Here is a 13,244-nt window from a genome sequence, read left to right as displayed (position 1 = left end):
TCTCTGGATACTGTTTTGTTTTGTTTTTTGTTTGTTTGTTTTTTTTTTGGAATGATATTTGGAAAACTCAAATAATGTATAAAACGTTGTCTTATTACAGAAATACTTCAACGTATAAGACTTGCCATTGTAAAAGTGGTTAACTGATTAATTTGCAGAGAGTAAAACAATAAGAATTTTACAAGCAACAAATGACTCCCTTGAGAAACAGACACATTTTTAATCATTAAAAACTGAATGTACATGTACAGATGATCATGTTTATTAATTAATGCAGGCTCTATCACACTTCAGTTTGCTTATACCCTGCTTAATTTCTCATGTCATTATACTACACCTAGAAGTAATTCACCATGTCTCTGAGAAGTCAGTGAGGTAGCAGCCTAAGGAACCGCATCTATTGGCGACCAGATCTAACCTCATATGTCTGATACAATCTAAGCATAAAGTTACTGTGTTAAGTACAGAGTTTTAGATTTGGTTTCATTTTGTTCTTTGATCATGATGATGGTCTCTCTTATTTCAGGCTCCAATAACGTTAGTTATACTATATGTAAATTTTGCTATTCACTCATTTTGCCTGGTGTGTGCATGGGGTGTGGGTGTGGGTTGGTGAGTGTTTGTTGGTGCATTTGTATGTGTGTGTGTGTGTGTGTGTGTGTAGAACAGGAGACAGCCTTGGGTGTCGTTTCTCAATTTGCACCCTTTGTTATTTTATTTTATTTTATTTTTTTTGAGAAAGGGTCTCTTGCTGGACTGGAACTCACAGCAGGTTAGGCTGGCTGCTAATGAGCCTCAAGGATCTACCTATGTCCACTCCCTTACTTCCTGAACTACAGTTGGATGCCATGATGCCTGGTTGTTGTTGTTTTCTGTTTTGTTTTGTTTTGTTTTTTCTTTTTTTAAAGTGGCTTCTGGATATTCAGTTCACACTGGGTTATCTTCCGAGCTCTTACTGTTTACTCATTCTTCAGTGTACTTTTCTATGAATATTTCAGCAGCCCCGTCACATGCCAGTCAGTGTCTAGGTGTCCAGATATCATATCGGATAAGATGAGCTCTCCCCTGAAGGTTCCTGTTTTACTTAGGTGAAATATATTAAATTCTACATATGAACAAGGTAGAAAATTGCTATTCATGCTGATTTTAAAAATTCTGAATATTTAATACATATTTGAACATGAGAAGAAGCAGGAAAGATCTTTTGTTTGTTCTTCATGTACCAACTCCAGCTCTGAATCAAAACTAAAGAACAGATTGCTTGAACAAACTAAGAAGTAAAGGTCAGCACTTTGCTTGTTGATGTATTCAGAGTATCATGCCTTAAAGTATCTTTACTCCAGTGGCCTCTTCTGGAACAGACTTTGATTTATATAGATTCTGTCTATTGCTGCCTTGTAAACAGTTTTCACAAGTAAGTTAGGTAGGGGATGGGAAGGGGGACTGATGGAGCAGAGCTTACAGTTTTGTTGTTGTTTTTTTTTTTTTTTCTAGCAAGAGAATGAACTCAGCAGTCAGGAAGGCTGGAGGTTAGCTACTTAGCTATTAAAATTTCACACCTCCTGCCCAGCATTTCTGAGTGGATGGAACCCCAGACTCTGTTCTGAGGCGGTGAGAGTGGATGAAAAGAATCATTGTTGGTGGGGTCTTTGTCTCGGTTTACTGTTATTTTGAGACTGAATCTCCTGTAGCTCAGACTACCCTGGAACTCCCTATGCATGTAAAAAATGACTCTGAACTACTGATCCTCGTGCCTCTATGTCTGGACATCTGGAGTGCTGGGATCATAGGCCCATGCCATGGTGCCCAGATTTAAGAAGTGCTGGGGACTGATCCCAGTGTTTTGTGCGTCATAGACAAGTAGTTACCAACTGAGTACATCCCTAGCCTAAGAAAGGTCTTTTGCTTCATCAGGAAGTGTTGGTAGCTTGCTAGAAGACTCAACAGACACAGTCCATGTAAACTATTAGCACAGACACGGCACACAGGAAGCACGCAGTAAATAGCAGTTGCTTTTAGTTGTGGTAATAGTTGATGCTTGTACCCTTGTAGCCATGGAAACGGTATAACACAGAGACTTATCAGTAAGAGCATGCACTACAAAACTGTAGCAGCAAAACAAGGGGCAAGTAGACAAGCTAAGTCTCCCTAATTACCTTAAATAACATTGAAGATTAATATTTATGGATGTGGCAACAAGAATACAACAGATTACACCAAAACAAAAAACCATCAAGCTGGCTAAAAAATTCACCAGTGCCGTTAGGACTATAAATGTAGATACATATAAATAGAAAAGCCTTTGGAGGGCTCTGTGCCAAGTTCTTTTTTTCTTTTTTCTTTTTCTTCTTTTTTTTTTCCCCGAGACAGAGTTTCTCTGTGTAGCTCTGGCTACCTGACTATCCTGGAACTCACTCTGTAGACCAGACTGGCCTTGAACTCACAGAGATCCTCCTGCTTCTGCCTCCTGAGTGCTGGGATCAAAGGCATGTATCACTACCGCTCAGCTCTGTGCCAAGTTCTTAAACTGTTTTTTTTTGGGGGGGGGTAGATGTTAAAAAGGATACGTATATATGTATTGTATCACACATATATTTACACATATATACATACATGCATACATACATACATGTAATAAGAAAAGCTGGTGGGGTTTTGGTTGAAAACGGAACTCAGATGTTTGGTTCTGCTCTTTAGCCTGTGTTCCTGTGGTCCCACTTCTTGTGTGTGTGACTGAGTGGAAGTCATTTCAATTTTCACTCCTGCCTCCTACTTCTGCCTTCTTGGTTTGCAGGTGAGGAACAACTACAGACATCACTTCCTTTCCTCCAAAGCTCGGAAGGTTGCTTATGACGTGGTTACCTGGGCCACCACTCAGCTGGCTGTCTCTTACACGGCAGCGCCCTTTGTCATGTTGGCAGTTGAGCCTACCATCAGTTTATACAAGTAAGTTTCCAGTGTTCTCAGTTGATGCCTAGGACATTTATCTTTTCTTGACTTCAGAGTTGATAAACTGATCAACATGCTAAGGGACTGTACTAAGAGTTGCTAAGTGTAACTTGACTGTGGAAATGCCTGTAGAAGAGCAGATGACTGTCCCAAAGATACCAACATGAGCTCCAATACTTGTGATGATGGTTGACAAGGATCTCCGAAGTAATCCCTAATGTGAAAGGGCTCTGGTGGCCGTGCATTTGGAAGGGATAGATACAGAGTAAAAACTCAGAGGATTACACCCCCCCCCCCCCCACATACACACACACTCCGTCTGCCTGGTAGAATACATCTGTAATCCCAGCACTTGGGAGGTAGAGGCAGGAGGGTCTTGAGCTTGAGCCTGGGCTGTGAGATCTTGTCTCAAACAAAGGGTGAAAAAAGAGCTTACAAATATGCTCCCCCAAACTCAAGGGGTGAATTCTTGCCCTTGGCTCTTTTTCCTGAGGATTAAGCTGTGTGGGAGAGTTGGATGATACTCTGAGACAGACTGAGGGTAGGCGCTAGGGTGTTGCTGCTGGTTGACTGAGCACTCTGTGCCTACAGATGAGATGTGATGCTAGTGAGTGTGCATGGGGATTTATATTTCCAGATGTGCATGATGGTGGGGGATATGGGAACCAAGGGTGGGGACCAGAAGATTTTAGGAAAAGGTCTATCAGGCCTTGTATTTGAAAGTCTATGTTCCAAATGAACTATGACTTATAATCATGTACTTTCATATTTCATGTTCATGTTTAATTTTTTTCCCCATCATGGAGTCCTTGAGCCTTTGGCCTTGGAATTGTGTAATTTTACTGTAAAAGGAGGCTAAGAATGCCTCCAAGCATCTCTGTTAGGAGTGAGTGTGGGAACTGAGTGAGGGGCATGCGGGGGATGCAGGCCAGTACCTCTACACAGTAAATGCTAACATGCATCATTTAGTGGATGACCCAGGTCTTTCCAGATTCACTTTTGTGTGTGTGCATGACAGTGTGTGTGTGTGTGTGTGTGTGTGTGTGTGTGTGTGTGTGTGTGTGTGTTTGGTGACCAGAGGTCAAGGTGTCAACCTTGCTTTCTGAGGCGGGGGCTGTCGTTTGGCCCAGAGCTTACTGACGAGGCAGGCCTGACTGGCCCGTGAGCCCCAGAGATCCTCCTGGGTGCCCAGAACTGGGATGACAAGCGTGGGATAAACAAGCACATACTTAGCTTTTTAACGTGTGTTCCGAGGATCACACTCCGGTCCTCATGCTTACGTGGCAAGCGCTTGACTGAGCCGTCTCCCCAGCCCCAAGGTTAAGTTTTTTGTTTGTTTGGTTTTTTTTTTTTTAACATAGTTTAGTTATAAAGAGTGACTTAGAAATAGACAGTGCCATTGTTTACGCTCAGAGAATGGTACCCCAGCTGTGATGTTTAGGCATGTTGATGCTTTGAACTGAAGGAACCAAAATCTCTCTGGTTGTTTTCCGGTCCCTGCCTCTCTTTTCCTCTTCAAAGCATCATTGTTTTCTCTTTCAAAGTGTAAGACAGAACTGCCCCTGAATGTGCTCATTCTGAAGCCTGAATGTTTAGCAGATCAGATAGAAAGACTAGATTTAACACCGCATCCAGAGCTCATGTGGAATTTCCTCAGACTGTCTAATCTTCCAGCCGTATTTTGGCTAAGCCTAGTCCAGGTGATCATTCTGACTCTGTCCCTGCGTCCCGCCACCAGCGCCAAACCTTGCACCAGTACTAGAATTACAGGTCCTGATGGATATACCCATATGCCCAGCTTTTTTTTTTTTCAAAAAACATGTTTACTGGGGATCTAAACTCAGGTTCTCATGCTTGCACAGCCAGCCCTCTCTCTAGCTCTGACTCACTCTAAAGAGAGTCACTAAATCTAGTAAAAGGAAATTCAAATGTCATGACCATTTGGAGAAGATGAGTGTAGTTGCCTTGCAGATCTGTAGCTTGTTTGGGGTTAAGTTCAGTGGCCAACAGTGAAGGACAGCTATAAACAAATTCACATCTCAGATGTTCTCCGTCTTTTGCATTTACATTTCCAATATGCTTTGTGTGAGACTGTAGTTGTTTATTTTTCACTCTTTTGGCTCTTTTGCTCTTTGGGAGGCCTACCACCCAGTTCCCAAATAAATACACAAGGAGCCTTATTCTTACTTATGAATGCCTGGCCTTAGCTTGGCTTGTTTCTAGCCAGCTTTTATTAACTTAAATTATCCCATCTACTTTTTGCCTCCGGACTTTTGTCTTTCTCTGTTTCTGTATACCTTTCTTTACTTCTTACTCCATGGCTTGCTGTGTAGCTGGGTGGCTGGTCCCTGGAGTCCTCCTCCTTCTTCTCTCACTCCTTGATCTTTTCTTGCTTCTTGATCTTCTCCTCCCAGATTTCTCCTCTTATTTATTCCCTGTGCCTGCTAGTTCCACCTATCCTATTTCTCCTGCCTTGCTATTGGTCACTCAGCTCTTTGCTCAGCTCTTTATTAGACCAATCAGGTGTTTTAGACAGGCACAGTAAAACAGCTTCACAGAGTTAAACAAATGCAACATAAAAGAATGCAACATGTCTTTGTATCATTAAACAAATGTTCCACAGCATGAACAAATGTAACACATCTTAAAATAATATTCTACAACATGAGACCTTGTTAAAAAACAAAGGTTAAAAAAACTGAATAAAGGAAAAGAAAAAGAAACCTATGGAATTGTTTGAAACCCAGTAGTCACACACTTACTTATCTTTAAACAATGCTTTTTTAAATTCAATATGTAAGGATGTTAGAATTTGGCCTTGGATAGATTATTTGATAAAGCACTTTCCTTGCAAGCTGAGGATCTGAGACTGATCCTGTCTTAGTTAGGGTTTCTATTGCTGTGACGAGACACCATGACCATGACAACTCTTATTAAGGAAAACATTTAATTGGGGTGACTTACAGTTTCAGAGGTTTAGTTCATTATCATCATGGTGGTACATGGTGACATGCAGGCAGACTTGGTGCTGGAGAAGGAGCTGAGGGTCCTACATCTTGATCTGCAGGCAACAGGAAGTAAACTGTGTCACTGTGTCACTTGATCATAGGAGACCTCAAAGCCCACCCCCACAGTGGCACACTTCCTCCAACAAGGTCACAGCTCCTAATAGTGCCATTCCCTATGAGCTTGTGGGGTCAAATTACATCCAAACTACCACATTACACTCTTTGACACCCACAAACTTGTAACAATATTACAATGCAAAATGCATTTAGTCCAAAGTTCAAAGTCTCTTCCGAGATCATGCAATTTCTTAACTGTAATCCCCTATAAAACCAAATTTAAGAAAAAAAAAAAAACCAGATTACATACTTCCAACATATAATGGCACAGGATAGATATTACCTTTACAAAACGTATAGAAGGGACATAGTGAGGAAAGACTGGACCAAAGCAAGACCCAAAGCCAACTGGGCAAACTCTGTATCTCCATGTCTGATGTCAAAATGCTCTTCAGGTCGACAGCACCCGCATAAGATGCTGGATGTGGTAGCACGTTTATAATCCCAGTGCTGGGGAGGCAGAGATGGGAGGATCTCTGGGGCTCACTGCCTAGCCAGACAAGCTTAACTGGAGAGTGTCTGGCCAGTCAGTGAAAGACCGAGCCTCAGAGGAAGTGGACAGTGTTTCTAAAGAACAACACCCGAGCTAGTCTTTTAGCTCTCCCACACAGATGCACACATAAGCACCACACAAACACACACTTTATAAAAGAAGAAGGTTAGAATTTGTAAATAACTTTTATAGCTAGCCAGCTCTTTGGAAACAAACATCATTTATAGCTGGAGTACCAAAGTCAGTGTTGAGTGTGCTCAGTAGACGATAGCTGATTTAAGACTTCCTATAACAGAAAGATGAAACATTGCACATAGTTTTAGAGGCGATGTGTACTGTCAGAAAAGGTCACTCACATTTACTAGGAAACTGAAGTTTGCTTTTCTTGATTGTCTACTTGGATTTAATTTAACATGATTGCCTCATGTCCCACAGGAAATGGGACAAAGTAGAAGGACAAAGTATCTTAGGTGTGTTCGTTTTAAAGTTGTAGTTTACTGCAGCCCTGCTTATGACCTCTGAGAATCCAGTCTGTGCCCAGGGATTTTCATAGGAGGTCCCCTTCACTCTCAGTGTTCTTTTCACACTAAGTTAGATGGTTGATTACTCCTCCTTTGCTGTTTAAATAGCTATTCATCATACCCAGATGACCCTCGGATCCATGGGCTGAGAATATTTTTAAGACACTGTGCCATATTGATGTCTCTCTTGTGACTTTCCTTGAAAAACATAGAGAAACATCTGCACCCCAGATAGAAAAGAAGCTGACAGATTAAAGAAAGACCCCTTGAGACCAGATGGGGAGTCAGCTTATTTACTGGGGTTATTTACCAAACCATCAATAATTTTAGCATGTTGGTTTCACTACTGAAAAGCAAAACCCCAGTCAGTTTTGTATATCTTAAATACTGTGCACAGTTGGTGTGGAGGGAGAAGTGATTGGAATCTCAGGGAAGCATCATGTGATATCCTCTCTATCTCCAAGGGGGAGTATAAAAAGCCCCTTAACCTTTCTGTGGATTGGCTTTTTGTTACGTTGTTCTGTTTATCACCATAATGACTGTAGACCAGGGTCTTCTGTAGGTCACTACAGCCATTCTGCTTCAAGATGGGGCTAGTCCTGTTAAGTCCAGAGGAAACTGGTTCTATGGTAGAACATGTACAGAGCATTCCACTTGCTCTTTTCCTCTGGCCATTTGCAGTCTATTCAGTTTTCTAAGTATACCACATGTGGTAAAAACCATAGGAGAGGCTTGTGTAGATTATATGTAAGCATGGTACTGTTACATAAAGGAAATAGAGTGTCTGGAGATTTGGGCATAAGTAGGTGCCCTGGGACTGATATCCTGTGGGTATCAAAGGACCACTGTGCTTTTCCTGTTGATCTTCTCCCAGGGAACTGGGTAGAAACTCATCCTTTCTTGGAAATCCTAGTTTAATACATTTTGGGTTTTTTTTTTTCTTTTCTTTTTTAGTGCTGAAAATTGAAGCCAGGGCTCCACACATGCCAACACGTGCTCCACCACTAAGCTTTATCCTGGCCCTGTGCTTCATCCATCATAAGCAGTTACTGTTTAAGGAACAAATGAGCAAGTGCAGATACCTTAGTGCTCTTGACTACTCCATAAATATTTCTAGGGAGCCATTCCTCTTGCTAAAGGTGGAGCAGCTTAGGGTAGATGTGAGTTATTTGGCCTTGTCATTATTGAGGAATGATATCAAAGCAGCTGTCCCCTCTTATAACAGGACTGACCCTAGCAGGGGCCAGTTGTTTTTGTTTTTCTTTCTCCAGGGGCCAGTTTGCTAAGATCTCTCCCCATATTACCCCACCATCCTACGTTGACTCATGTCTGGAAGTATGTCCAGTCTGGTAGCCAATCAGGGTCCTACCCAGCCACAAGAAGGAACTGTTCTTGCTATTTTCAGTCAAACAGGTCCCTGACACTGCAACCATAGTTGCTGACCAGATGTCATGAGCCAATCACAAAATGATTCCTCTACCAGTAGAGGTCTAGACCCAATCACTTCAAAGTACACCTAACCAGAGCTGGAATTCCCCTAGCTGTGCTTAAAAGGAGCCTGCAAGCATCTCTTGGGGTTGCCATTTTGCCACTTTGTCAGATGGTTTGACCCCAGCATGCTGGAATGTTTGCTTTGGAGAATTAAATGCTCTTGTTGATTGTATACATGTCTGGTGGTCTTTTGTGGGACTTCTCGTGGACCCTAATTATTATTATTAGTTGTGGATCCCTTGTCTTTTAACTGTTTTCTTTAATCTTTAGAGAACATTAGAGAGGTTAGAGATACAGCTCAGTGATGGAGTGTTACCTAGCATACACAAAACCCTAGTTTCAATCCTCACTATCAAGAGAAGGGAAGGGTGTAAGGAGAGAGGGGGGAGGACAGAGACAGAGGCAGAGAGAGACACAGAGAGAGACAGAGAGAGCAAAAGCGCAGGCAAGCAGGGCAGAGGGAGATGACTAGAGTATTACTTTAGCCTTTCCAATGGATCTGGAATAGTTATGCTAACAGAAACAATTTCTAGTTACATGTGTTTATTAACAGGTTGTGCCCAGTGTTTACTTGGCATTTACACTATGCCAATGACAGTCAACCATTGTCAAAAGTAAAACTTGGTTTTTATTAGTTTAGATGGAAGTTATTTTCAAACTCTAATGGAGCTTTCAAAATGCAGACCCTGGACCGGTGAAATGGCTCAGCCGCTAAAAGCTCTTGGTGTGCAAGCTTGACAACCTGAGTTTGATCCCAGGAACCCATGCTAGAAGGAGAGAACTGATGCCTAAAAGTTGTCCTCTGGCCACACATGGACTGTGGCACTTCTTTGCAAGCCTCCCCACAACAAATCATAAAATAAAAGATTTTTTTGTTTGTTTGTTTTTTGATTTAATCAAGATCTTTCCAGTTTCTAATGTAGACCGGAGCTCCTCAGTCTTGAGAAGTACATGAGAGATGAGGCTGTGCTTGCGCTTGGAGCACAGAGTGGGTGGACTTCATGTGCTCTGTCATCCTCAGTGTTTGAAACAGCAGAAATGTCTGGTTTCACACAGTTAGTTCTCTTGGTCTGATTATGCCAATGGGGCAGTGCTGCATCTGTCTGTCTTTGCCTCACCCAGCTTTGTGGTTTCATCCATCCTTAGCTTGCTTGCCTGCCAAAACAAGGAGCACATGGCCAGCCTGAGGCATCGTGCCTCACTGCTACTGCTGCTGTTGAGCACAGTGCCTCCTTTTGCCCTGCTGAAGATGATGTCATTGTGTATGGAGTTTGTTTTCCGTTTATGCCCCTCTTTGAAAGGCAATTCTTGTGTTTTTACTTCTAGGTCTATGTTCTTTTTCTTACACATCGTAAGTCTGCTGATAGTCCTTTTCCTGCCAATCAAACCACACCAGCTTCAAAGGAAGCCTCAAAGTACAAATTCTGTACAGAAGAAGGTGGACTGATACCCACAGAGAGAAGCTGAACAGCAGAATTGCAGGACATTGTGAAGACAAAACCAACAGACTTGAGGGTTCTCCAGTGACTTAGAGGAGATGTTTACATGCGGTCTTTTTTCACTGCAGGGAATATTTTTATAAATCCTTTTTTTTTTTTTGTACAGTTAAATCACCATGTCTAGCTTTGTCTTCATATATTACAGGGCCTTTCAGTGACACAGTGTAGAGAATAGGCCACTGGGTTAGCTCTTCTGAAATCATTTCCACCTACTGAAATCTGGATGCATGGATCCAGGCGTTGCCTCCAGAACTTAGGAGATGTCTGCTGAGACGACTTGTCCAAGATTTCTGAAATCAGAACCTTCCCAGACATGATTTTCCCCTGGCAACTCCAGACCCTTGGCTGCATGACTTACTGGGTTGTGGACACAACTCCTATGCTTAGACGCCCTTGGAAAGAAGTGATTATGGAGGAATGTTTTCAGGGTGTTGAAAAAAAAAAACTCCACAAACTGGGAAGATTAACCCTGAATGCTTGAATGGATTGATGTGCCCTCCAGCAGGCTGCATTACTTCCCCCAGAAATGCATCATTCCCTTCTTTCCTTCTGAACTGAGCCAAGATTGGAAATCAGAAAGTTTCCTGCCTGTGTGCCCCTGGAGCTGGGGAGCAGATGGGGGCTACTGCTTTCCATTTTGACTGCTTTGATCTGTGTGACTTGACCTGAGTTGGCCCTGAGAAGGCACCCAGACACTGACACTGTCAAAGGTGACTGAATACCTTTTCAAGAAATAATTGCTTTCAGTAGGTAGAGGCTCTGTCTTCTCCCTGCATATGTTGAAAGTGTCAGTGATCATGGCCAACATGTAGACACAAGCTGATTTTTGTAATGGATTAATTCCATTGTAATGGATGCAATTGCAGCTTTATTTTAGGTGAACTGTCATGCTGGGAAGCTGCAACTGAATGATAATGCTCTACTCTGTCTTCATTATGATTGTGCTGTGGCTCCTTTGGGGCATTTCTACTGGGTGAAATAGTCTGTGTGAAAGAAGGAAACACATATTTAAAACGTGGAAAATAATAATAATGATAATTATAATAATAGTAATTATAATAATAGAATATATGCTTCAGTGATGTGTTCTCAATCAAATGGCCTGGGAGCTGAAAATTTGATCTGATCAGATGATAAAAAAAAATCAGTTTCTCACTGAATAAATAATATATTTCTATTTTAGGAAATGATTCCTTATGGAAGAATTGTTTGTTTGTCTCGACTTGTGTGTGTTTTCACAAATGTGTACACAACTGAGGCTTTCTTTGTCTTAAGTTCTAGCACTGTAACATGGTCAGTGCTCTCCGTGTTACATCAGAAATGGGGACAGTTTTGGTTTCTTTATATGATTTCTTATCTTCATTTACAGCATTGTAAGTATGCTTATTGTAGCATGAATCTTAAAGGTACTTACTAATAAAAACAAACCCAGAGCTAGGTATTGGGTTAAAGCTGGAAGATCAGAGAAGCAGAACAAGCCACAGCTTCCTCACCTCACTAATTCCTCAGCTGATCCTGTTTCCTCAGACTGGATGCCTCTCAGCTGAACTGTGCTGCTCAAAAGCCTAAAAGCTTAACCAGGCTATAGTTCCTCATCCTCATGCCTTAAATACCTTTCTGCCTCCTGCCATTACTTCCTGGGATGAAAGGCATGAGTCACCATGCTTGGCTGTTTCCAGTGTGGCCTTGAACTCACAGAGATCCAGGCAGATCTCTGCCTCTGGAATGCTAGGATTAAAGGCATGTGCCACCATTTTCTGGCCTCTATATCTAGTGACTGTTCTGTTCTCTGACCCCAGATAAGTTTATTAGAGTGCACAATATTTTGGGGAACACAATACCACCACATTATATTCCCTTACAAAGGAAGGGACTGTGGAGTACAGACATTGGCTAGTGGCCTCATGTTACAGAATTAGTGATGTCACTGAGACTTCAATCCAGGGCCATGGGCTTTTCCATGAGGTACTGCTGTGGGATGGTCTGTATGTCAAGTGTGTTGCTGATTGTCAATAAATAAATCACTGATTGACCAGTGGCCAGGCAGGAAGTATAGGCGGGACAAGGAGGAGAATAAAGCTGGGAAGTGGAAGGCTGAGGCAGAGACACTGCCAGTCGCCACGATGACAACTAGCATGTGAAGATGCCGGTAAGCCACGAGCCACGTGGCAAGGTATAGGTTTATAGAAATGGATTAATTTAAGCTGTAAGAACAGTTAGCAAGAAGCCTGCCATGGCCATACAGTTTGTAAGCAATGTAAGTCTCTGTGTTTACTTGGTTGGGTCTGAGCGGCTGTGGGACTGGCAGGTGAGAGAGATTTGTCCTGACTGTGGGCCAGGCAGGAAAACTCTAGCTACAAGGTACCCTTCCAGTGTGTCTTAGGACAGTGAAATGAGGAAGTCTTCTACTTTGACTTTTAAAGTATGTATCAGTCTTGGTGCTGAGTAAGAGGATGTAAAACCCTTCCTGGGGTTTCATGGGGGATTGGTTCAAGAACCACTTTCTGATTCCAGAGTCTAATGATGATCAAGTTTCTTATGTAAAATGGCATAGAATTTGCATAAAATTTATGCATAATCTCTTGTGTATTTTAACCAGTCCTTGAATTGCGTATAGTAGCTAACAGAGTGTAAGTTCTGGGTAAATTATTGTTATAGTGTGATGTTTAGGAGAGAGAAAGGAAGATACCTATATGTGTTCAGTGTAACCATCCCCTCCTCCCAATGTGGCAGAAACAGAAACAAATGAGCCAGTAGGAAGCCAGAGGAAGTAGATAGCAGAAGAGAAAACGTGTGGAAGCTGATGGTGATGGGGAGAATGCAACAACCAGTGGGAGGTTTCTTGCATGCAACAGCTGAGAGGCAAGGATCAGAGTATCCTGGACCCCGAGTTCCTCCACAGTGTTGTAGTGAAGTAGTGTGAACCCAGTGCATGAGGCTCACTTCATTTTAACTAGGAACTCATGAGACAAACCCACCTTAGAATCCCAAGAGCAGTGTTTGTAATAAACGGTGGGATATAGGTGCTAAAACATACCAGAGCCTCCAGCAGAAATATTGTGAAGTACAAACATGGGGAAAAAAAAAACAAACAAAAATCCCACACTGAAGAGAACGGTAGCCATCAGGATTGGCATGAGGTGCGAGTAATCCATATAGAACTTCT

At 42.2% G+C, this 13,244-nt stretch overlaps 1 protein-coding gene across 2 annotated transcripts in view; it reads left to right on the top strand.

The window, feature by feature from the left end:
* Mboat1 (membrane bound O-acyltransferase domain containing 1) overlaps positions 1–12,994 on the top strand; it is a 107,926-nt gene extending 94,932 nt beyond the window's left edge. Inside the window, exons 11-12 of one of the 2 annotated variants that reach the window (XM_052728958.1) lie at positions 2,795–2,946; positions 9,906–12,994. In XM_052728958.1, coding sequence (XP_052584918.1) covers positions 2,795–2,946; positions 9,906–10,026 — 273 coding nt within the window. In that variant the 3' untranslated portion in view covers positions 10,027–12,994. The remainder of the gene's footprint in view (positions 1–2,794; positions 2,947–9,905) is intronic. The other variant, XM_052728957.1, reaches the window with a different exon arrangement.
* The last annotated feature ends 250 nt before the right edge of the window (positions 12,995–13,244 follow it).

This window comes from Peromyscus californicus, unplaced genomic scaffold (assembly GCF_007827085.1).
Source record: "Peromyscus californicus insignis strain IS unplaced genomic scaffold, ASM782708v3 Scaffold_8__1_contigs__length_139910024, whole genome shotgun sequence".
In the NCBI taxonomy this organism is placed as follows: Eukaryota; Metazoa; Chordata; class Mammalia; order Rodentia; family Cricetidae; genus Peromyscus; species Peromyscus californicus.
Note: the sequence above shows the minus strand (reverse complement) of the source record. Positions and strands in the feature narration are given on the sequence as shown.